General features: G+C 40.3%; 1 protein-coding gene across 1 annotated transcript in view; it reads left to right on the top strand.

The window, feature by feature from the left end:
• Positions 1 to 26,403, top strand: part of GALNT18 (polypeptide N-acetylgalactosaminyltransferase 18) — a 438,485-nt gene that overhangs the window by 180,341 nt on the left and 231,741 nt on the right. The window contains exon 3 of the mRNA XM_024196054.1: positions 19,137 to 19,329. Within this exon, the coding sequence (XP_024051822.1) occupies positions 19,137 to 19,329 (193 nt within the window). The remainder of the gene's footprint in view (positions 1 to 19,136; positions 19,330 to 26,403) is intronic.

Genomic DNA, 26,403 nt, shown 5'->3' with positions numbered 1-26,403 from the left:
TTTGGCCTCAGGAATTCGTTGATTTATATTACACCTCTACCCCGATATAATGCGACCCGATATAACACGAATTCTGATATAATGCGGTAAAGCAGTGCTCTGGGGGGGCGGGGCTGCGCATTCCGGAGGATCAAAGCAAGTTCGATATAACGCGGTTTCACCTATAATGCGGTAAGATTTTTTTTTTTTGGCTCCCGAGGACAGTGTTATATCGAGGTAGAGGTGTATTATTATATCAAAAAAAAAAATCTAGTTAGCAGAAGAAAAACTAAATTAATATCAATCCCCTGTCAATGGTGTAGTGACTTTTGTTGGGGAAGGGTTTAGAAGTAAAGCAACCCCTCTGTTGGAAGCACTACCATGCAGTTGTTTGTACTCCATTTTTGTGCCTTTGCTGACCCTCTTCCCCATGGTTTACACTGTATTAACAGCCTTGTAAGCATGGGTGACAGATAATGGAAGCTGGGGGCAGCTTAGCCTCCCCAAACCTTGCACCACTGGGGGGCGGGCAGTGGCAGATTACCACACGAGCCCATGGGGCCCATGCCCAGGGGACCCAGCCAATTTGGGGCCCTTGGAAAAATCTCTCCCTGCCACAGTGGCACAGAACTTTTCAGGTCTTGGGGCCACAGTGGGGATGGGGTGCGGGGAGGGGTCAGAATTCAATAAGCAGGGGGAAGAGTCAGTGGGGGGTGGAATGGGGTTGGAGCTGTGGGCCCTGGCAGGCTGAGAGTGGGAAGCGTGGCCTCAGCCGGAAGAGGCGGGACAGTGGGTTAGCCTCCCCAAGGGGAAGCTTCACCTGCCGCCCATGTTTGTAAGCTACCTGGAACCACTGCCTTTTAGCATTTTGACACAATAGAAACATGGAGGTTGTTCCCAAATTTCAGAAGCCTTGTTTCAGCTGGTGGTGGCTTCATTAGTGAGTTCTGTGTAGAATGAGCTTTCAGAGCCCGGTGGATTGATTTGAAATCAGTGATGTGTAAATCACCAATTTTAATCAAGATTTAAATCAGCAAGTAGAGTATCTTGATTTAAATCAATTTTAATTGTTTTGCATTTATATATTTTACTTAGTTTCCTAAAGAAAAGTTTCTCATTTATTGGTAATCATTAGAACATGTAGATTTGCAATGTAATATAGCCTTTACACAAATTTGGTATTTTATTTGCTAACTAGAGGATAAACTACATCTATACATATTTATTTAAGCTTATATTATTTCATATTAAGTTTTACATTTTTATTTTGATAAAATATGGTGAGTGCATTTCTTATTTACTAGATTAATTTTTTGTTTTTTGTTAAGTTGCATTTGGATGGAAGTTGGAATTCAATTAATGCATAAAAATAGTGTTTTAAAACTGTTTATTAGTTAAATAAAACTACCTTAAATATGCTGGGTACATAAGGGAAAAAAGTTTAACAAATCATGTTTTGCATTTAAAATTAGCTGATTTATTGGACACAGGAAGTATTATCCATAGGTAGTGAACTGAAAGTGATTGTTTCTGGTCATCATGTCCTTCAAGGTTTTAGCGCTAGTAGATCTTGTCCTCTCACGCCTCAGTCAGCTTCAGCAATTGAACTCTACAGCGAACTATGTACACAAACCCAAGGATCACCATGCTTACCTTCACACGGGGGCTGCCCTAGACTAACTACCAGCAACTGGCGCCCTAGGCGAACTATGCATTCGGCATCCCCAAGCCCCAAGGGCAGATCTAGGCTGAGTTTTTTGGTAAACTGGGAAACATTTTTCCCCTTTTTCCCTTTTAATGTTGTTTTTAAGTGGGGTTTTTTTTTTTTAAACAGAGGCTTATTATTCAGTTTGTCCGTGTGTCCAACCAATGTTTCTGAGATCAGATAAAATAGACACACGAAATTTTCAGAATAGATTTGTACACAACAGCTAAATGATATTTCAGTCCGATTTCAAATAAAAATGCATTAAAATGTTAACTATAATTTTTATTATTACAAATCCAAACTCATCCATTATGCTATCCTGCTTTAACTGCCATTACCACCACATCCAATATAGAAAGAAATAAGAAAACTCTTCAATTAACTTTAACCTGTATTTACAAAACACTCAGAATAAAAACCACTCTGTGCTCTTAAAACATGACTTTTCTTGCTTTAAGTTTTGAAAATTCAGTCACTAGTTCTTTTAGATCCAGTTTTCCAGCTATTTCATGCTCTATTGACATTGTGTCAAGTCCAACAAATCTATCTTGCACCATTGTTATGTTTTTATCAATTTTAACTTTGAGAAGCTAGCTACAGAAACTGGCAAAGTTAAAAAAAATGCGTAGAGCTATAAAAATGTTTGGAAAACTGTCTGAGTATATTTTCAAAAACAAACTTCAGTACTTCAGGAGTGGAATGTTTCTTAAATCGTCTTGAAAAAGCCTGAAGCTCACTACACAAATCTGTAGCATTGTCTTTTGAATTTTCATGAGTCAATGCCGACTCCAGTTTTATACAAAATTCTCTTATCTGTTTTGATGTTTTCTTTTGCAAGCTGTGGATATCATATAGAAAGCCAAATACTGACTCTAGCTGCTGCATCTGTTGAAAGCTTTCGTCAACCGAGTGAATAGCAGTATCAAGGACTGCAAAGTAGAAATTCACTTTGAACCTTTGTTTTGGGTTCTGAAGGGTGTGTCTCGTCCTTCATACAAAAACTGCTGTTTCTTTTGCCAAATGTGAACTGGATCTGGTTCAAATCCTGTTGGAAAATTTATTTCTTCAGCAAGCTCGAGAGAATCTACCAGTATTCTTTTGAACCCTTCATCACTCCAGAATAGTTTTAGTTTGCTGCAGTTTTTGAATAGCAGAATGTACGTTCAAGTTCTTCTCCTGAAGCTGCTTACTAGTGAGGTTAATCTCGAAAAGGATATTATACCACAAAATGAGTGAAGTCACAAATTTGAATTTGGAAAGGCTATTTGCAAGAGCTTCTGCATCTGAACGTGCCATATTGCCAGATAATCCAGTAAAGGTAGTATCATCAGAAATTTCAATTAGGGCATCATAAATGTTTCCAAGTTCATAGCGGAGAGGCTTCAAAGCATCAATGCGACTCTCCCATCTTGTCTGACTAAGTGGTTTCACAGTTAGAGAATTCACATGGCGAGTCAGAATCTCCCAATGGCATGTTGAACCTAAGAAAAACACATAAACATTGCACCAGGTTTAAAGAAACTGCTTGTCTCCAAACAGCATCTAGCAGCATCATGGACAACCAAATTCAGAGAATGCGCATTGCAAGGAACGAAAAAGGCCCTGGGATTGATTTCCATCATTCTCCTTTGCACACCATTGTCTTTACCCTTCATATTACTCCCATTATCATAGCCTTGGCCAGGCAAGTTTTCAACAGATAATGACATTGTTTCAAGCTTTTGCAGAATAGTTTGTCATAAATGCTCCAGTCGTCTCCTTCAGTGGTACGAAACCCCAAAAATGTTCCTTTATGAGCACTTCAACATTATCTTCATCTGCAGACTTTTCCATATCCACAAAACGAATGATCGTCATTTGTTCAACATGACTCATCTCTGGCATACAGTCCAGCATTATTGAAAAGTATTTTGCAGAATGGGCAGCTTCTACAATTTTCTTTTTAATGGCATTTGCTAGGATTTGAATCAGTTCATTCTGCATATTTTTTCCTAAGTAATGAACCTGTGTTTCATATCAGTTATTTTACATAGATGCTCCTTCATGACTGGATCAAACAAAGCTAGGTATTCAACAAAATTTAAAGTTTCCTTTACCTGGAGTGTATAATTTTTCATTTCTACCGTGGCCACGGAGTGCTAAATTTTGCCCACTGAGAACTCTCACTAAAGCAATCAGATGCTCTAATATTTGTTGTCAATATTATTTTTTCCTTGATCAGATGTAAATTTTCTTTGATAGGTTTTCCTTTTTTCAATTGTAATTCAAGTTCTTTCCAATTTTGAAAACATTCCAAATGTTCTGTACTGCTTTCATGTGAAGAGAGAATTGAAGATATGTTTTTCCAGTCCTTCAAACCATTTTCAGTAAGTGATGTACCAATTGCTTGATTTCTAAACAACTTGCAGCAAAAGCAAAACACAGAGTCCTTCGACACTGAATATTGTAACCAGTTTCAATGAATTTCTTCCCCATTAATGAGTTTCCTCTTTTAATGCTGAGCAGAGAATTTTCTTTTATTTCTATCCTTAGGGAAGGGAAATTCACGAACTTGTTTGGGTCCTTGTTCCACGAGAATTTGCCACATACTGTCATCACATCTGGGCCATGAAGCTGAGTTCCCATACTTTAACTTGTTTGTAACTTCTGTTACCTCTGTTCCCCTAAAAACCAACCCAGGGTCACACTTGTATTAGTTTTATTACAATGCTGCTGTTAGGTCAGATAGAAAAGAAATGGAGCTTATTCATACACGCACACATTCACTGCATTCATACCCTCATGCACCTACACACTTACACAGGCAGAGAGTTACCGGAGACAGCATGGAGGCCGAGAAGCCGAAGCATGGTAGATCTGATGTGTCTGTCTGTGGTCACGAATCCAGGCTGCTGAGAGGGTCAAGAAGCAGGGGCTTGTGTGCATGCCTTCTTCCTCTTATTTTGGAACTGGGTGGCTCCTGTCACGTACACTGAGTTTCCTTTCCGTGTCCGTCACCGAGAAGCATTCCCAGACCAGTTCCTTTCATGCATACCAGGTTCTTCTTTTCTTTACAGTACTTCATGACTGCCTTCTTAGGGCAAATTATATCAGACACTCCTGGCTCCGGGCTCCTCTCTCCTTGCAGTTCCTCTCCGCCCAGTCCCACGTACACTCCCTTGTTCACACTCCCTCGTTCACACTCTCCCTGAGGGATGGGATATTACAAAGCTTGGAAGTTCATACAAGTGGCAACCTGAAAAGGCCACAGAGCTTGCAAAGGTTACAAAACTTAAAAGGCTATGCTAACAATAATTGAAGTTACAAAGTCTGCAAAAAGGTTGCAGAACTTAATGATACAAGTTACAGATCTTACAATTGCATTTGAGTGGAGGCTTTACATAACAACTTCCTCATCCTTTCTTTCTTCTATTTCATTTACTTCAATTTCTGCATGTGTCTCTGAAGGTGAATAATTTTCTCCACTTCCATATCATCTGATGCTGTGAGATGCCTTCATCTAGAAGTAATATACCTTCATCTTGATGTTCCAAACTGCTTCCACACGGATGTGAGCTAACCTCTTCTCCAAGTAAAATTCCTTCATCTGGATGCTGTGAACTGCTTCCATCTTTATTTGGATTAAAGAGAAGATATTTCAGGAAGGATCCCTGCTGGTTTGCTTGGTCCTTTTCCTTCTCAGCCTTTTGTTTACGATACTCAGCTCCTGAGGGTTTTCTTTTTTCTCTTTCTGTCCTGGGGCATTTGATTATTGTTATGTACTGTGCTCCCGACTGCAAGCATTATAGCGTTAAGGATGGCTGACACACCCACCACATGGTTGGCAATTTAAACCACATTGCAGCCATCCCAACACGTCTTTTCACTGCTTAAAGGTTCAATGGTTAGTAACATACACTCACTTACCTATTAAAACAGTTAGTTACAGCGTTTACACAGAAACAAAATAACGTTTTTCGATGTTATAACCCAACACTGGTTGTTTGGAACGTAATCCCCTTTCTCACAGTTACCCGCTTGGAGTGTGACGTCATCACTTTCATAGTTTATTAAGCGTTAATGCTGTTACTTTTCTTTTATGGACCTTATTTATTATATGTGAACCAGTTATAACAAAGAAAAGTTTGTAGTTATACAGTGTGATAATAACGCTAAGGTTTAACGCTTAAAGATACTCACATTTTGGATTTATAATGCTGAAATATGTTGTTCTTTATTCTTTGGCACCAAGAAACACAATTTTCCACAGTATTCACTCGATTCTTAACCATCTACCTGCGACATGTGTTAAAATGACCGTTTGACATGTATCAACTCGCGATATCTCCACTCTACATGAATTTCCGGCTGTGCGACCTTGATGTATATTCGAGTTAGGTGTCACTAGCATTGCAGCTCTTGCCGCTGGCGGATGTGTTTCATTGTGGCTGAGTTATTGCTTATCAAAATTGCGGAATGGGTCATCTTGACCCTACATCGCAAATTGAAAAAAAAAAATAGCTAAAATATTATTTATTTTTGCAGTAAATAAAAGATTTGACATCTTAATAAATTCTCAGAAATATAGAGAAATGAATTATAATTCATATTCCCTCCGTATGCACACGAGAATTGAAATAATGACATCGTTATTTTATTTGTATTTTTTTCATTTTTTTCATTTGATTTTTTTTTCCTTCAAATTTGTCGTCCCATTTAACTTGGCACCCTAGGCGACTGCCTAGTTCACCTATATGGACGGCCCGCCCCTGCCTTCACAGATCCAGTAACCACTCCATACATATGAAGAATTCTGTTATCTATAGCCAGGCAGTCACATATCCCAGAACATGCTCTGAGGAGAAAGTCCAGGATGCACACGTTAACACGCTTAAAACCACCTTCACCAAACAAGGACACTCCACCAGAGAAGTAGACTGCATCATTTAATGGGCCACCCTGTCAAGGCTCGTTCCCCACTCTGAACTTTAGGGTACAGATGTGGGGGCCTGCATGAAAACTTCTAAGCTTAACTACCAGCTTAGATCTGTTCCGCTGGCACCACTCCCAAAGCTAATTCCCTTCCCTGGGTAGCCTTGAGAGACTCTTCACCAATTCCCTGGTGAATACAGATCTAAACCCCTTGGATCTTAAAACAAGGAGAAATTAACCATCCCCCCTCCTTTTTCCCACCAACTCCTGGTGGATCAAGATCCAGCCCCCTTGGATCTAAAAAACAGGGGAAATCAATCAGGTTCTTAAAAAGAAGGCTTTTAATTAAAGAAAAAGATAAAAATCATCTCTGTAAAATCAGGATGGAAAATAACTTTACAGGGTAATCAAACTTAAAGAGCCCAGAGGACCCCCCTCTAGCCTTAGCTTCAAAGTTACAGCAAACAGAGGTAAACACCCTAGCAAAAGGTACATTTACAAGTTGAGAAAACAAAGATGAAAACTAACACGCCTTGCCTGGCTGTACTTACAAGTTTGAAATATGAGAGACTTGTTCAGAAAGATTTGGAGAGCATGGATTGAGGTCTGGTCCCTCTCAGTCCCAAGAGCGAACTCCCCCCAAAACAAAGAGCACAAACAAAAGCCTTCCCCCCCACCAAGATTTGAAAGTATCTTGTCCCCTTATTGGTCCTTTGGGTCAGGTGACAGCCAGGTTACCTGAGCTTCTTAACCCTTTACAGGTAAAAGGATTTTGGAGTCTCTGGCCAGGAGGGGTTTTATAGTATTGTACACAGGAGGGCTGTTACCCTTCCCTTTATAGTTATGACACACCCAAATGCCCCAAGAGAACTTGCTTTCAATGTGGGGGGGAAAACCCTCCTATGACTGCATACCCCTACTTGTCACCTACTACCCCACACTGGAATACGCGTGGGGTATCATTAAACAATTAGAACCCATACAGAGTGGGGACCACATCCTGAAAAAAATCTTTCCTTAACTCCCTCTTCTTGCCTTGAAACAACCTGCCAAGTTTGTCATCTGAAGCAAGCTTTCCACAGACCAGGACACAAGTAGCACCAGACCCTGCCGTAATAGCAGATGCAAAATCTGCAGACACATCTCCACTGCTACACTGATTGTTAGTGCCCCCCACAACACACCTTTCAAGATCCATGGGTCCTACACATGCCTATGCCAATGGGCTGCATTCATCCAGTGTACTTAACTGCCCAATAACAACTTTGTGGGTGAAATGAGACAATCACTATGCTCTCTAATGAACTTGCACAGAAAAATGATAAAAGACAAAAACACCCTATCACCCATGGGTGAACACTTCTCATAAAATGATCATTCCATATCTGACCTCTCAGTCTTCATCCTGAAAGGAAACCTGCACAACACCTTCAAAAGACGAACCTAGGAGCTTAAATTAATAACTCTGAAGACACTAAAAATCTTGCACTCAGAAAAAGCACTGGATTTATGGCTCATTATAATAATCTGTAACCCGTTAACTTCTCTGCAGTAATAAGACAGAGGAGGGGTAACTGCCCACTTCACCTTAAATGGTCTCTTTCAACATTTATTTACACCTTATGCTAAACAGTCTCTTCCACCTCGTGTTTAGCTGTGAGGCTGGGAATACTTCACAAGCAGAAGTTGGTCCAATAAAAGACATCTCACTCACCTTATCTCTCTCATATTCTGGGACCAACACCAGTAAAAATACACTGGAAACAAGAGTTTATCTTCATTTCCAAATTTCTGGCTGCTAACGATAAAAAAAAATCACTGACTGTAATCACTGACAACTGGCCCAATTATAAAATCACTGACAAATAAGGGCTGAAGTTTGATTTCTTTGATGGCAGTCCAGTTAGATTTACATCCTCATTCCACTGAGCTAGGGCAAGTACCTGACTTGTAGACTGTAGTTTAAATCACCACATATTCCTTGTTTTCAATTCTAGACTGAAAATACAAATGGAGCAGGGAAAAGAACATGTGATCAAAGGCTTCTTGCCCAAATACAGGCACCTGTTCCAACATGTGTTTCATTCACAAGGAACGTGCTAGACATGGATTTGTTTAGGTTTGTTAAATAGCTGCCATTCCTCTATACTAGCGGATCCCAAACTGTGGGTCAGGACCCCAAAGTGGGTCAGGACCCCATTTTAATGGGGTCGCCAGGGCTGGCTTAGACTTGTTGGGATCCGGGGCCAAAACCGAAGACCGAGCCCCAAAGCCGAAGCCTGAGGGCTTCAGCCCTGGGCGTTGGGGCTCAGGTTACAGGCTCCCTGCCGGGGGCTGAAATCTTTAGGTTTTGGCTTCTCTTCCCCTCCCCCCCCCCACCTGGGGTGGCAGGGCTCAGGCGAGCTCAGGTTTCGATCCCCCCTCTGGGGTCATGTAGTAATTTTTGTCATCAGAAGGGGGTCGCAGTGCAATGAAGTTTGAGAACCTCTGCTCTATACTACCCATCTTTAGCTGAAATACAAATCTTCTTGTAGATCCAGAGTTTTCTCTGGCTTACGGTCTTTCCTTTCTTGTTACTGACACTTATTAAAATCAGCAGTGTAATGTTACAGAGCATGACTTGGAAAGCTGCTCTGACACCATGGAAGGCATTTCCACACTAGCTGACTTTTTTGCTGCACCGCTTATTATTGTTGCTCTTCATTATATCCCTCTGTCAGGGTTCCTTCCCCACTCTGAACTCTAGGGTACAGATGTGGGGACCCGCATGAAAGCCCCCTAAGCTTATTTCTACCAGCTTAGGTTAAAACCTGGTATGCTGCCACCACCAAGTGATTTAACAAGAAACAGGGAAAGGACCACTTGGAGTTCCTCTTCCCCAAAAATATCCCCCCAAGCCCTTACACCCCCTTTCCTGGGGAGGCTTGAGAATAATATCCTAACCAATTGGTTACAAAGTGATCAAAGACCCAAACCTCTGGGGCTTTGGACAATGGAAAAATCAGTCAGGTTCTTAAAAGAAGGATTTTATTAAACAGAAAATGTAAAAATCATCTCTGTAAAATCAGGATGGAAAATAACTTTACAGGGTAATCAGATTCAAGGAGCCCAGAGGAACCCCCGCTAGCCTTAGTTTCAAAGTTACGACAAAACAGGGATAAACCTCCCTCTAGCAAAGGTAAAATTCACACGTTGGGAAAACAAAGATAAACTAATACGCCTTGCCTGGCTGTTACTCACAAGTCTGAAATATGAGAGACTTGTTCAGAAAGATTTGGATAACATGGATTGATGTCCGATCCTTCTTAGTCCCAAGAGCGAACACCACCAAAACAAAGAGCACAAACAAAAGCCTTCCCTCCCTCCCTCTCCCAAGATTTGAAAGTATCTTTTCCCCTTATTGGTCCTTTGGGTCAAGTGTCCGCCAGGTTACCTGAGCTTCTTAACCCTTTACAGGTAAAAGGATTTTGGTGCCTCTGGCCAGGAGGGATTTTATTGTATTCTCTTTATAGTTATGACACCGTCATTTGTTAGTTTTTAACCTATAGGGGGCAATGTCTCACATCAAGTATCTTGTTTAATTCTCTGGCTTAGGTGCCTTCTCAGCCTTATTACTTCATCTCTTTATCCTGGGGATGCTGCCTTCTCCCCCTTGATCTTCCTATTTGATTGGCAATCCAGTTTATGGCAATCCTTCTTCCGGAGCAAGGGTGAGCTGTACATGAGGCTGGGCAAAAATGGATGTTCTCAATATGCAATAATCAAATGGATGCTTCTCATCATTAAAGCTAAGATTTTTGTCGTGGTTATTTTTAGTAAAAGTCACGAGCGACAAACAAAAATTCACGGAGCTATGACTTTTACTACAAATAACCATACAAGCCACGGCAGAGGCGACAAGAGGCACACAGCCCCAGCTGCAGCCCCCACCGGGGGCCAAGGGCACACGGCCCTGGCGAAGACCCCCTCCACAGGGCTGTGTGGGGAGCATAGCCCCAGCTCCAGCCATGGCTTCAGCTGCTGATAGCAAAAGCTGAAGAAGTCACGGAGGTCCGGTAAAGTCACGGAATCTGTGACTGCCGTGACTAAATTGTAGCCTTAATCATCATGTGCCTAGGAAAGCTCATTTGGGGAGAAGAACAAAATGACCCCAGTCTACTTCTGTATTTAATTGTTTTACTTTCATTCTTCTCAGCAGCAGCCTGAAAGGAGATGAAATTCTGAAACTGTGCTTTCAGTTGTATATGTGGTCTTGCTAGCCCGTCATACAGTGATATTACCTTTGCTTTTAATTAATTACTGTAGCTTTGCAACATCACCCCATAATCCCAATTCTTATTAGTGACCTTTCTGCTGCAAATTTCACACATTTCCTCTGTTGACTCTTAACTTCAAGAACTTGTTGTGCTATTTTTAGGAACAGCATTTGTAATAATTAAAAAACCCAGCTCCTGTATGATGAGAATTCAAAGTGAAATAGTATTTCTTATGGAGAAATAATGAAAAACATGTCAACAGAGAGAACCAATTTAGCATAAATAATAAACTGGGGGAAAGTGATACATCGTACAGCTTAAGCAAATAAATAATTTACAGAAAAGAATTACTAGTGGTGGCAGTATTATTATGCCAGATGATGCAGCACAGAAGATAATAGAGCACATGCGGTATTCCTAGTTGTGAAGTTATGAGCTCAGTTATTCTATTTCTTTTTCAAGGCTGTCTCAACAATTCTTCTATCAGCCAAGCAATTGTCAACCATAACTGCATATTGAATGAGAGACCATTTTCTTTTAATTTGTTTTAAAATCCTGGAAGGTTAAAGCCTTCTGTGGGCAGATCAGGGTGCAACACAGACAACAAGCCTAACAAGTAAAACTTTCAAAAGTGCCTTAGTCCCATTGAAAATCAATGGGACTTAGGCTTCTAAGGGCTTGTCTACACTTAACACTGCAGTGGTACAGCTGCGCTACTGTAGTGCTTCAGTGAAGACACTACCTATGCCAAGAAGCAGTACCTAGGTCAGTGGGAGGATTCTCTCATCGACTTAGTACTGTCTACACCAGGAGTTAGGTTGGTTTAACTACGTTGCTTAGGGGTGTGGATTTTCTGGTGTAAACCAGGCCTAAGTCTAGGGTGACCAGATGTCCCGATTTTATAGGGACAGTCCTGATATTTGGGGCTTTTTCTTATATAGGCTCCTATTACCCCCCGCCCCCCCCACTCCCGTCCCGATTTTTCACACTTGCTATCTGGTCACCCTACCTAAGTCACTGAGGTGCTTCTGAAAATTTTACCCTGTATCTGCATTCCTGCCAATATGCATCAACCCTTTCAGTGGTGCTTCCTCCATAAAAGTGTGAAGGTAGGTTAGTTCTCATACTCAGTCTGCTAAGGCTGCTTATAATTGTGCCAGTTGTCAGTGATTACACTCATCCATTAGCAAATTGAGGCCACCAACATATTCCCCACCAATGTGGGCCAAACTTGAAGCAGTAGCTGAAGTTGTGATCATTCTCAGAAAATAGAAACCCAGCCTGGTTGGAGTGGATCAGTGCTTGCATGGGAAATATACAAGGAATGTGTAGTTGCAGCACAAAATTATACTGGGGACTAAGCATTCTACCTTTCTGAGTCAGTAGTAAACTACTGCCTTCCATATTAGATGGCAGTGTGCTGCTGAGGTTAGCGTCTTTCAGATGAAGTGTAAAAGTGAAGTCTGCTCCAGTGGGTCAGAAAAATCCGCTGGCACGGTTTTGGGCATGTTTCAACTTGGATAAATGCGTTTTGCTTACTATCCCTAAATGCTTACTCTAATTGCAATCAGTTACAATATTCTTTGCTTCCTTCTTAAATAGTCCCTAACATTCTTGTGTGGTGTTAACTGATTGCCCTGTTCCTTCCCAGAGGTGGTTAGATTTCAGTAGTGGGCAAAGCCACTCCTAAATATAGTTTGTAAGATCAGTTATTAACTATTATTTAAATGATACCATAAACGTGCACAGATCTTTCCAGACAAATAAGTCAGTGGGTGAAATTTCTGCCCTATTCTAAAAAACCTTACCGTCTAAGTTATTGTATGTTTTTTTGAGCACCCAGTTGAGCTTGTCTGTGTGTCTGCACTGGTGGAAGCACTCTCACATCTTTTGTGTAGACATACCCTGAGTGAGCATGTTTTTGAGGGGTGAGGGGGAGGACTGGCACAGTACAGAAGAGTTACGTGAAGGGACTACCCATACCCATGTACGTCACAGAGAAATTCTTTGTGGTAACTCTCAACAGTGAGGTTTTTGGGAGTAGAGAGGTGGCTAGTGGGTTGATGACTATGCAGGTACGCTGGCTAATTTCTGCATGGAAAGGTGTAGAGAGAAGAAACGCAGCAGCCTCTTCCAGAACAAAGCTGTAGATGGAAATTCCATCATCTCGATCGCTGTAGCGTACATCTGTGCAAAACCCATTTATCTGGCTTTACACAGTGATGTATTTGTCTGTAACTTCAGGGAAAAGCTACATGCACTCACACTCACATTCCTGCCACATCAATGCAATATTTCCTCTCCCTGTTAGAATAGAGAGAAACCCCTTGTATCACCTGGTTCGTTAAAACCTGGGCACTGTGCGGCAAATCAAGAGAGGAATCCCATCCTGTTTGTTGTTTGTTGAGAATTCCAGCTCACAGGCCATAACTACAACCTGGGGTCCAGTTTACTAAAAATAACTACGAATTAGTTATGCGGAATTGAAAGCTACTAAAAGAACATTAACCTTACTAGGATAATAGCAAGCCATATGTTTAAAAAAAAAAAAACTCAAATAAAACCACTTCAAAGGATATTTATCAAGGACTGTATGGGAGTTTCATTTATTCAAGTAGCTTCTATACCTTTTAATAAGATTTGGCTTTATTTGACAACAAAGCTATTAAGAAATGTAGGGTTGTGGTGGGTTTTTTTTTTTTTTTGTAGTACTAAGAAGGAAGCATCTTGATGTTAGGTAGATGCTGGCTCTTGCTGATACCTTCTGACCACAAGTGTCCCTGTAATGTGCCATGCAGTCAGCTAAAGTCAGACTGAGAAGAGATGGGGAGAATATTGCCAGATACAGCATAATGAACAATACAGCTGGGAGGCTGAATTTCTGTCTTTGGAGCTGCAGTTAAGGAGGTTAGAAGTAGTAGCAGTGAAATTCAGTATGGAGGCTAGCTACGGATCTAATAACCATCGCCCAGAAAGCAGCACAGGATAAAAACATAGCAAGTCAATAGTTAGTTACAAAATGGATGCGGTTCTTCAAATTGATGCTCCAGCATGTGATCAGACCCAGGCAAGATCGTGTGTGGCTATCAGGCCTCCTTGCCTCAGTAACAGAGCTGGATATTGTCCAACTAATATAGCTATTATTTATGCTATTTCTAGGATGCCTATCACCACAGTAGCTAAATGCTAACATGACAAGCTGCCAATGACTCTGCAATGGCTAAGAATCCTCATTCCCCTTTTACAGGGTATAGGAAAGTTCAAGCAGATCAGGTCTACATTAATATATAGTCATCTGTAGCAAATGTTCTGCATAGGACCCCTTCCCACCAGAAACATATAAGAGACAGTGAACTGATGTATCTCCCTGACTGATATCTGAGCAGAGATGTGTGCCTAAATTAATACCTCTTCTGGCAGTATACATTTATTGTTTCACTTCTAGGCCTTCGCTTCCCAGGGCCATTTCAGCAACTTCAGAAGTAGTAACCTTTTATATTTTGAAGAATGAGAATTGAGTATAAGATTTAGGGCCAAATTCTGTCCTCAAAGACATAGATCAGTGCAACTCACATTAAATAAACAAACTGCTTTAAAGTAGTCATTTATTTATTACTAGGGACTACTTTAAGTCCTCTTTTTGTTATTATTCCCAGAGAGTATTTATCAGTGGTTCACAGTCATGCTGGAAGGGCATAACGAGTGGGGTCCTGCACGGATCAGTTCTGGGTCAGGTTCTGTTCAATATCTTCATAAATGATTTAGATAATGGCATAAAGAGTACACTTATTAAGTTTGTGGACGATACCACGCTGGGAAGGGTTGCAAGTGCTTTGGAGGATAGGAGTATAATTCAAAATGATCTGGACAAACTGGAGAAATGGTCTGAAGTAAATAGGATGAAATTCAATAAGAACAAATGCAAAGTGTTCCTTCCTAGGTGGAGTAATCAGTTGCACACATACAAAATGGGAAATGATTGCCTACAAAGGTGTACTGCAGAAAGGGATCTGGGGGTCATAGTGGACCACAAGCTAAATATGAGTCAACAGTGTAACACTGTCGTAAAAAGAGCAAACATCATTCTGGGATGTATTAGCAGGAGTGCTGTAAGCAAGACACAAGAAGTAATTCCTCCGCTTTAGTCCGCGCTGATTAGACCTCAACTGGAGTATTGTGTCCAGTTCTGGGTGCCACATTTCAGGAAAGATGTGGACAAATTGGAGAAAGACCAGAGAAGAGCAACAAAAATGATTAAAGGTCTAGAAAATATGACCTATGAGGGAAGATTGAAAAAAATGGGTTTGTTTAGTCTGGAAAAGAAAACTGTTATGTCTCCTCTCCATCTTCTCAAGCACTTAAAAGGTTGTTACAAGGAAGAGGGAGAAAAATTGTTGTTCTTAACCTCTGAGGATAGGACAAGAAGCAGTGGGCTTAAATTGAAGCAAGGGAGGTTTAGGTTGGACATTAGGAAAAACTTCCTACTGTCAGGGTAGTTAAGCACTGGAATAAATTGTCTAGGGAGGTTATGGAATCTCCATCATTGGGGATTTTTAAGAGTAGGTTAGACAAACACCTGTCAGGGATGGTCTAGATAATACTTAGTCCTGCCATGAGTGCAGAGGACTGGACTAGTTGACCTCTCAAGGCCCCTTCCAGTCCTATGATTCTATTATCTGAGTACTTTCAGCCAAATAAAGGGAGACAAATTCTGCCATTAGAAATTCATGCTCTAGTCAAATTGAATTCAATAACCAATGAATTTTTTACTAGCATTATTATGTTTCCTATTATACTCCAGTGAAATGAAGTGGTCACTCAGTGTATGAAAAACGGTCAAGTGATTTGTGAGAGTTTTGAAAACTGTTTGTTTTTATCTTCAGATCTATCCAGTAGCTCAAGAGTCTTGGTCCTAACTTGTTGATTGCTGAATGCTGCTTGAATTAAGAAATAGCAAGAGATTAGTGAATCTCTCTTCAAGAAATACTTTTTTGGCAATGTTAGCTGAAATTCAGTGGCTGTTGAGTGTGAATGTGAGGACAGTATTTGGTTACTTGGGATAAAGCTGTATGGAAAAGGAACTTTATGGTAGCTACAAGTCTATGCATGTGCATCTGTCTATTACCCCAAATCTCATCCTTGTAATTACAACTTCTTTATTGGGGGCTACTTTTTTGACTTGCAAGAGATGTTTAGATTAGATCATATATCAGTCAGCCATACACTGGAAGTATAATAATTGAATATAAACTTCGAAACCTTCAGAGACAATATGTCCGAGTTGGAGAAATCCAGATTAGCACAACCTTTTTCTTTAAATGTCAGGATGGGGGAGGAGGAGGGAAGTCAGTCTTGATATATAACTTCAGAAATGTCAACTTCTTACAGTGTGAATTGTTCATATTTGCTTTTCACCTTTTGAAGACTAACCCATTGTATTCTCAGTGGAATTTTCTGTCTTGAATGTGTTGATTAAGGTATCTGTACAAAGATTAGAAGAATGTGATACTCCTGTAGGTCAGGATGTTAGTTTTCTAACAGATAAAAAACAATTGTCAAAATATTTGCAGAGTTTCCCAACTTGGAGGCAGACCTCCATTGCTGATCTTCTTATTAGTCTGTTTAGGGGGAGGAGGGATGTGGAAGAGGACAGGAGCAGTAGGCATGGAGAAGGCTACATAATGTCCTGCCTCTAAATAGGAGAATCTGGGTAAAGGGATGCACAACATTTCACCTCTTCACAAAGTTTTAAGACTGGTCTGTGGCCAATAGTGAGGCAGACTTCTTACCACGTGAATACTGTTTTGCTGTATGTTTGTGAATGAGCTGTTAAATTCAGTCCAATTCCAATGCACAGGAAGATGTCCAGGTCACAAAAATCCATCCCCAAAGTAACTGGCAATAATTGTCTGCAGCAGAGGTAGGAGTCTGGAAAGTGAAGTACTCTCTCAGTTTTAGAGATGGTCAAGTTGGAGGCACATGAACAAGACAATGTGGGAGACGCTTGACTTGATATTGTTTGTCTGGTACATGACCCTTGGGTAAATGTAATACTTCAGCCTACAGAGCTATGTATCTAATGCCTTTCACCAATGCAAAATTTACATCATGCCAATTTCTGCCCTTAACTGTCAGCTTAACATTTATCTGAGTGCAGGATTTGGCCCTTAAAATAGGTCTTTTCAAGTTGCTATTGGAATTTTTAAAAGCAGATTCATGTTTACCTTATTTTTCTTAGTTGTCTTCCTACCTCTTTCATGGTTTTTCATTCCTGCCTTTTTTGCTGTCATAACCCTGCAGCGCTGCAGGGTATCTTTTAGTTCTGAACCTTAAAATGTAATGGGCATTCTGAGAATGCAAAGCCATAACATCTTGTCTGTTAGCTGAGAGAGTATTGAAAACCTTTGTGTTGATATCCAGGGCTAAGGAGACTCCAAGCACTAGAGAAATAGCTTTGCCACATGAATAAGAAAATAGCAAATCTCTTTATTTAGTGTCCATGAATGTGAGGGTTTCCTAAACTGCCATAAATTCTGGTCTAGATCTCCTCTCTCATTTGCTAGTTAAGACTCTGATTCACCAAATAACTTAAGCATGTGCTTAAAGTTAAGCATGTACTGAAGTATTTTCCTGAATCAAGGTGTATGTGCATGGTCCTGAGAAGTGCTGAGCCTCATCAGTTCCCACTGACCTGTGAGAAGAATTCTGTGGACTCAACAGGCCTTAGTATGTGAGGTATCCTCATGCAAGTAGTCCTTTTATGGTTAATGGGATTATTTGTATGAGTAGAAACTACTTGTGGGGATCAGGGAGTTGTGGTCAAGAAACAACTGCCTGTTGCTATGATTCTTGGACTGGTAGTTAAAAAATTAACCTGCCTGTCTCAAATTAGCAGGTTCTTCAGGTGAGGCTCTTTGTTAAGCTGAATTAGTTGATCTTTCCTAATGAAATGCCATTGCAAAGTCATATTTGATCATGCGATCTGTATCCTATTCTGACATCACCTTGATCTATTGGTAGCAGGCCTGTCAGAGCTGTTTTCTTGTTTGACTGAGGGCTAAGCATGTCTTTCATCCTTGAAGTGAAATGGAGCTGATCTTAGCACTCAAACAGTAACACAGTGCCATGATAGATTAAGAAACGCTGCATATTTACTGAGATTGGAAGATAATGCAAGTAACCAGCCCTTCATTAGTCTCTTGTCAGAGTTGTCAGGAAAAAAAGAAGGGCTTCTCACAGGAAGCTAACAGCTTAATCTTCTCAATTTATGTTAAAAAAGATAAAAGGATGGGCTTCCTGACACACGTCGGGAGTTATGATCCCAGGTGGTCATTTTACACAAGCTGTTTCTCTTTGTACATTTCCATCTTGCTGGCTGAAGTTGCCTTTTGGATCTGTAGGTGATTGTGTAGGAGTTGAGCGTGACACTGTACTATCTCTGGAGACAGCGCTGATGAATCTACTGCACAACAGAAACATCAGAAAACTCCATTAAAATCTTCTGGAAAGATACTTTCTGACTTGCATTAATGAAGAGCTATGATTTGCGAATGCAGCTGTATTAAAAAATGAGATATTGTTATTTAGCTGGGTACTTGTTAATGTCTCCAGGGAGGCTGTTCATAAACTATATGGACTTCCAGAAAAATGAAGACCTTTTTCGGTGCCCTTTTCTTTTGTGAATCAATAATTAACTATGACAAATCAAGGGCTCATGAGGTACTGTGTCCTTCATTCATACTGTGTTTAATAGAATAGGAAAATATTTAAGCATGGTTTCCAGGTTAGAATTTTAGCTGTGTATGGCCCCTGAGAATAGAGGTGTAACACTGACTGGAGTTACCAGATAGTCTTGCAAGTTCTGTTTAACAGACTGTATGGGCAGTTAGATCTTGGGAGAAAATGCTGTGTTGTTAATTATGATGCAGTTCTTTTTAGATGCCAAGCATATCACCAATAAAATGTTGGTTTCCCTTCCCCCTTTCCGAATCTCTCTTACTGGAATAGTTTTTAGGTGCACAGATGCTGCCACACAGGACAAAAATATTATATGGTGACAAAAATATTATTTGGTGAATGTCCTGGAATGCAAAGGTTGAGTGGCTGAAGAAAGTTGTAGGCTGCAGTAAACTGAAACCATATGCTCTATGCAGGGTTTTGTTTTCTGAGCAAATAAAGTTGCATTCCTAAGATAATGCCTCTCACACTGCTCTGAAAATGACTAGTTGCTTGTTTTGAATTAAAGATCTAAAAATCTATCTTTTTTTTGTTTTGTTTTATAGAAGCTCCACCAAAGCTGGAAGAAAATCCTGCAGAAGCTTTCACTGACTCATCCCTCTTTGCTCACTGGGGCCAGGACCTCAGTCCTGAAAACCGACGCATTGCCCTTAAACAATTCCAGTATTATGGCTACAATGCTTACTTGAGTGATCGCCTACCATTGGATAGGCCACTACCTGACCTGAGGCCTAATGAGTAAGTGCTTTCAATTGAACTTTAGTATTAACTGTACCTGAAATGCCAATAGTTAGGAGAATTCCCAAGTTCTACAGCAAGCCCACACTTTTTAACTGGAAATGTTATGAAACATTATGTCGTTACAGTGCTGGTGCACGGGTTACCCAGAATGAATTGAAGGAGGGGCTTTATGAAGTAAGTGTAGACTGAGATTTTCATAAGTGCCCAAGGAAGTTAGGTGCCTAAGTCCCATTGGCATTGCCTAACTCCCTTAAGTCCTCTTGAAAATCCTAGCTGTAACTTAGGGCTGGTCTACACTGGCGGGGGGATCGATCCAAGATACGCAACTTCAGCTACGCGAATAGCGTAGCTGAAGTTGAAGTATCTTGGATCGAATTACCGGGGTCCAGACGGCGCGGGATCGATGGCCACGGCTCCCCCGTCGACTGCGCTACCACCGCTCACTCTGGTGGAGTTCCGGAGTCGACGGTGAGCGCGTTCGGGGATCAATATATCGCATCTTAACGAGACATGATATATCAATCCCGGATAAATCGATTGCTACCCGCCGATACGGCGGGTAGTGAAGACGTACCCTTACACTGCACAGCTGGTCAGTGAGCTCTGTTGTTTAGCCCAATCTATCAGAGAAGAATCTGCTTATTTTTTTGTGTTAACCTGCAGTTCATTCAGAAGCTATGGTCAGTACAGCAAATGAATCAGAATTACTGGAAGTTAGTAGAACCCAGATGGTGATAGCCCAACCGTGCGAAGTCTACCTGGAATTATGCAGAGTGCATGTTGGAATAGTCTGCTCAAAGCTGGGAAGTCCAGAGCTGGCTGGTACAGATCAGAAAGCAGACAAGGCTGGCCGGCTCAGGTAGCACACACAGGCTATGCATCTCTTGGGTAGCCTCTCCTGGCAGAACGCCTGTGGAGCCCCAGGTGGAGTTTAGAACTGCTGTTCTCTAGGGGAGGTACCATGCGTTTACCAGCGTTGACTAAGTTGCTTCCGTGCTAAGTAACCAATTGTTTCCTCACCCCTGCCAGGGTTCATGGGGCCCAGTGGCTGCACAAATGTTCCTTTACTGCTCTGGTAATGCATCTTGGGCCTATTCTGGTGGGACCACCGATAGAGGTGATAGAGTCAAGTCTCCTTATCCACTCAGTCCTTGGCAGGTCGTCTTACACTAGAAACAAAAGTGCCAAGTTTCTGATGTGAACACTTGTCCACTGGAAACTGGATGGAGAGAAATTGATATCTCACAATCCACCCAAACAGATATTACAGTAATCACTACTGGCTGGTACAAACCAGGATTAGGTTTGCACCAGTGATCTAGACATGAACGGCTTTGTATCTCATTACCAACCCATTAAGTGATCCAGTTGACTTCTTATTCAGATCTTTAAACCACATGTTTTAACAAGTAAAACAAGTAAACAGAAATTGTACCATATACTAGATAAAGTAATAAGTAAAAAAAAAAAAAGACCCAGAATCAGTTAAAAGGTTTGATCACAGCACCAATCCAGAATCTAGATATTACAAATGTATATCTGAGATCTGATGCAGTGCCAACATAAAAGATATCAAGCCCTGTGCAATTATATTTGCATTCTAGTTTTAATCCATTAGCAGTATCTTTATGAACAATCTGTTTCTTTTTTAATTGTAAATTAATTTAGAAAAAAATAAATCTTCTAGGACTAACAAGACGTTCTTGTCAGAATAGAAGCACGTCTGTGCTTTTTTTTTTCTTATGAAATGATGCTCCTCAAGGATTTCAATTTAATTTTTTAAAACTCTAAATATAAAAAATTAAAAAGTCAGAGAGCATGAACATTACTATGTCTGAGAGAAAATTATTACGGTGGCGATTTTTAAAGAAATCCCAGTTAAAAGGAATTGTGTTTGTAATTTCCATGAAAGTTTTGATCTTTAGGTAACTCTGCACAGTCAAAATTTAAGATATGCTTCTCGATCCATGACTACAAAATAATGAATGGTCTAAAGATCAGAAACATCTATGCATCCTATCTTTCTCCTAATACAAGAACAAGGGAATATTCAATTAAATGTGGCAAATTCAATACTGATGAAAGGAAATATGTTTTCAGGCAATGTACAAGTCGTTTTTGGAACTTACTGCCACAAGATATAATTGAGGCCAAGAACATAATAGGATTCCAAAACAGAATTGGACATTTTATATAGATAACAAAAATATCCAGAGTTATAATAGCCAATATTTATAAGAGACTTTTGGAAGGGATCTAAAGTCTCATAGAAGTGTAGGACAGAAAATGACCTCAATAGGTCATCTAGTCCAGTCCCCTGCACTCAAGGCAGGACTAAGTAATAACTAGACCATTCTTGACAGGTATTTGCTTGGCATAAACCAACCTTTAACTATTATAGGTTAGGAGGGATCTGTCTCTGGAAATGTGTTACCCATAATCACCCACTGCAGCATTTTTTGCACCTTCCTCTAAAGGAGATGATATTGGCCACTGTCAGAGACTGGGTACTGGACAAGATGGAGCACTGGTCTATTCCGCTTTATTAGTATGTTTCTGCATAGTTAGTACCATTAAATAAATCAACACGTACTACGCAGTGGTATTTTAGGCCAGTATTTATTTCAGATACTGAGAATAAAAAATACTAGAAAAAATGCTGTAAATTTAATTACCATAGGTGGCAAGGTTGAATTTTTTTTAATGGCATTCCCCTGTGGGTGCCTTACAGTGTCTAGCATACGATAGATAAAATACCATACACGTTTGAAAAATTCATTTTTGAAACAGTAAAAATAGTTACTCTTCTCTGAAGAGAAAATATACATCCACTTTATATAGTCCAAGCTTGCCTCCATCTATGTTTTGGCTTTGCTGGTAACTGAAATAACCATCAGACATAAACTTCTGTCTAGGTTTTCTTCTCAAACTATGCTCTTCTTACGTTCTTACAAGACCTCCCTGTACCAGACCCTAACTTAATCAGGTACTTCAACTCCTTTTGTAACATGCTAGTATGACTCTCTGCTCTTTCATACAGGGTTTGAACAGTTGATGTAGGATGACTCCTCTGCATCCATATGTAGGGTCATAGAGACAGCAACTCTGTTGAACATGTTAGGCACATATCATATACATGATTTTGAGAAGCAGTCTTATGTTTTATAGGCTCAGTTTTTGCCTACATTTAAATGTATAACCACGTAGGGCAGTTAGAGGTCTAAGTTGCAATGATTTGGGCTGCAATTAGTTGTGCTCACAAAACTGAGGTTAGATTTTGTGAACCAAAGATGTTTAAACATGGAAAAAATGGGCCAATTCTGGGGTCCTTATTTCTTTAGGCAAAATTGATCAATTTTAATGGGAGAGAATGATTGTACAAATAAAGTCGAGCAGAGAATGTAGCAATTGCCATACCTCAAAGTAGGTTTTAAGTGCCACTTATATTGAACATGGCCTTGTGCTCAGCCTCTGTATAGGAGAGAATTTCACCTGTTGAAACTGCTCGCTTTCTTTTGGGTTATGCATCTCTTACTATGTGTTTCTAAAGAGGTAGCACAGTGGGGCCCCAAGCCTAGTTGAGAACTGTAGGCGCTATTGTAATACAAATGATGATGATAATTGTGCTAACGTCTATGGAATATTCAACCCTCCTGAAATGATGATAACATATTGGAGTAGTTCCCTGCTGTGTACCTCCTTATCTACAGTACTTACCACACAGCATAAGCAATACTGTGGGGATTCTGTCACATCTTTCTCTCCCAGTACTTCCCGATAGTTATTTTCTGCTGCTGGAATCTCAGTGATGAGCTGTTTACTTCTCGGCCTCCCACCCCCAGTCCCCATCTGTCAGCCAGCACTGCGTCTATATTTGGCAGAAAATACCATTGGCAACAGCTAACTACTAGCTCTAGTGGGCTTGGAACCATTTTGAAGAAAGCAGTGCCAGCCTCACTCTAGGCAGGAATGGGATAACACATTGGATTAGCTGCAGCTCTGCTGTGTTTATTGTTTTAAGTAGGGCAGGCAGCGCATATGAATCTTGCTGTGTGTAAAACGTTGAACAAGAAAGATATTGTTGAAAGTTAAGTTATTAAGGAATCCCAGAGCTGTGCACCAAGTCTTCTTTTGACCAGATGCAGAATTATGCTTCTACTTTGCTGGTTGGGAACATTTTGTTGTTGCCTGATCCCTGAAGCACATCTGTGAAACAAAGATAACACTGTTCTTCTTTGCTTGTGGAGGGGTGAGAGGTGGGGAATGGAGGTAAAAGGTGCAGAGTGGACCCCCAGTGGAGGAACTGTTCTGCAGAATTTTTTTTATGAGGCATATGTGGAATGAAAGAATCGGCCAATGGGTGACTACAGTCAGTGAAGCTTTTTCTGCATTGAAAAATGCTGCATTTGCGTGAAAATCAGAGGCAGGACAACTGGAGGGAGGAAAAAATGTGGCTTTTCTCTTTTTGCAGGGGTCGCTAAATGTACAACAGTGTTTGGCGTGCAGAAGGATCACCTCTTTTCCCAGCTGACTGGAAGTGTGCAGCAGGGATGTTCTCTTTGCTTTGTAGGGAAAAGGTTTTGATTGCATATTAAAGACCTGGTGTTTAGAAAACTCAGCTATTCCACATTAACAATAAATTAAAGCTAGGCTTGTGCTCAACAATCATGATCAATCAGAATCTTAAGGTTTGATCCTGCTCATTCAAGTCAGTGGTAAAAGTCTGATTGCTTTGAATGGGAGCAGGATCCGGCCCATAGAAACAATCATAAACTAGGAGCCGATTGAGCAGATGGCATAGCCAAGGAATTTAAATATGTCCGCAGAGACAAGGGAAACATCCATTAAATTCATGTTTTGTGATGCTTTAGCGCAGGGGAGTCACTTGTTCGTCAATGCTTATGTTATTATTCCCAGTGTTGGTCAGCATTACGGTAGTACATAGAGTCCTGGAGATGACATTGGGAGACTTGAACCCAGGAGCTTCTGCCAATTTCATTTGCAAAAAGCAAATGACCTCTGTGTCATCCCAAATTATAAGAGAACAGGAGATGTTACTTCTGAGATAGGAAGCAGGTAGTCTGTGTGTGTGTGTTCTGATCAGTTTTGAAGGTCAGTCTCCTTTGGCACAGGAAGAGGAGAAATACATACAGAACCTCACTTATCCATAGCTGGATAAAGAGTGGTCAGCCCTTAAATACAAAAATGAAATAAAATAAAAAAAAACAGAAAAGAAAAATCCAGGCATTGGACTCCGCTCTACTTTATACTTGAAAACCTAGCAGATGGTACAGAACTGCCAGTCAGAAGAATGCAACAATGGTTCAGTTGTGGCTTCAGGTACATTGTCTTTACTGGGAGCTACAGCCATGTGAGGTACACTTGTGTGGAGGTACATACGTGGTGGTCATATATGAGTTCCTCACAAGCGCTGATGGATTCAGCCTCATACCTCATCGTGAAGTAGGTTATTATCCACTTTCTATAGCTAGGGAATCCGAGGTACAGAGAAGTTAAATGACTTTCCTAAAGTGTCACAGAGAGTCAGAGGGAGAATCCGGAATCTCCTGATTTCCAGTTCAGTGCCTCAACACTAAAATCATCCTTTCTCTCTAAGTGTATGTCTATGCTGCGATTAGACACCTGCAGTTGGCTCATGCCAGGTGATTCGGGCTGCGGGGCTGTCTAATTGTGGTGTAGACATTCCAGCTTAGGCTGTGCTCTGGGACCTTCCCACCTCTCAGGATCAGAATTGTTGCCCTGAGGAGCAATAAAGGTGGGAAAAAAAGAACATGTATTAGTCCTATTAAAATTTCAAATAAAATATTTCATTAATTTTTTATGGAAAATTTCTAAACGAAAATGTTCATTTTGATTCATTAGAAATTATTTAAAATGTGTTTTGAATTAAAAAAAAGTATCATTGTTCAAAAATTGAAAAGTTTTCATTTTCAGTTTTTGGATTTTGTGGTCTGCCCCCTTTCTCTCTTTTTCTAACTTTCTTCCCTTTTTTCACATAGGAAAAAGTGGGAGAGCAAGTGGTTTTCCCCCCTCTCTGTAACCTTTTCCTATTGGCAAAAACCTTGGAAAAAAGTAAAAATGTGAGAATGTGGGGGAGAGAACATCTTCTCACTTTTACTTTTTCCCCCAATTAGAAAGATGTGAATGACTGTGAAACAAATGTTTAAAAAATGAGATTAGCATTTTCTCACGCTTATAAGAAACTGTTTTCACACTTTTCTAGCTGGAAAAGTAAAACAAAGTGTGAGTGGTTTTCCCTCACTGATGCAGACTTTTTAAAAAGAGTTTTAAAATAGAAAAATAATTAGGGGAAAAATAGAACAAAATAATTAAAGAATAATCCATCACTTTCTCAGACATTTTTTTCACTGAAAAAGCTTTGAAAGAATTAAGAAAAGGTGAAACTGGGTAAACCCAGTTTCTCTCAGCTTCCCCTTTCTTTTCTTTTTTTTTTTTTTTTACACTGGAGAAAAAAAGGAAAAAATTGAGAAAGGAGTTGAACAAGAGCCCAATTTTCCCCATGTTCAGAAACAGAACTGAAACGAACAAACAAAAAAGCAATAAAAAACTTAACTAACATTTTTGTTTTGTTTTTTGGGTTTAAAATTTACCATCAAAATTTGAAAAATTTAGTAGAAAATGATATTTTCCCCATGAAAACTTGTGGGTGATTAAAGAAGTGATCTAAGGAATTGTAGCAAAGGTAAAAGACAGCGCGAAAACTTCAGGAGAGGCCATTGAGTTTTATGTAATTTACAGAACTATAGAAGGTGAGACACCAACCCATAGGACTTTCCACCGCTTTCCTCACTTCATCTGCTTCTTATGTGTTGTTCAGTGATGCTCTGCCAAGGATGATAGATAGACCTCCCTTTTGTGCTCTTAGCTCTGTTTCCAAAGTCCATTACTATTTTTTAGAATGTTTCAATGCTTTAAAACAAACAAACAAATGTAACTTCCCATCACTTATAAGAAACCATTGTGAGGTGTGATTGGAAGGTAAACTAATAAAGAAATGTTTCAGAGTAGCAGCCGTGTTAGTCTGTATCC

This window comes from Terrapene carolina, unplaced genomic scaffold, assembly GCF_002925995.2.
Source record: "Terrapene carolina triunguis isolate 2854851 unplaced genomic scaffold, T_m_triunguis-2.0 Scaffold96, whole genome shotgun sequence".
Taxonomy (NCBI): domain Eukaryota; kingdom Metazoa; phylum Chordata; order Testudines; family Emydidae; genus Terrapene; species Terrapene triunguis.
Note: the sequence above shows the minus strand (reverse complement) of the source record. Positions and strands in the feature narration are given on the sequence as shown.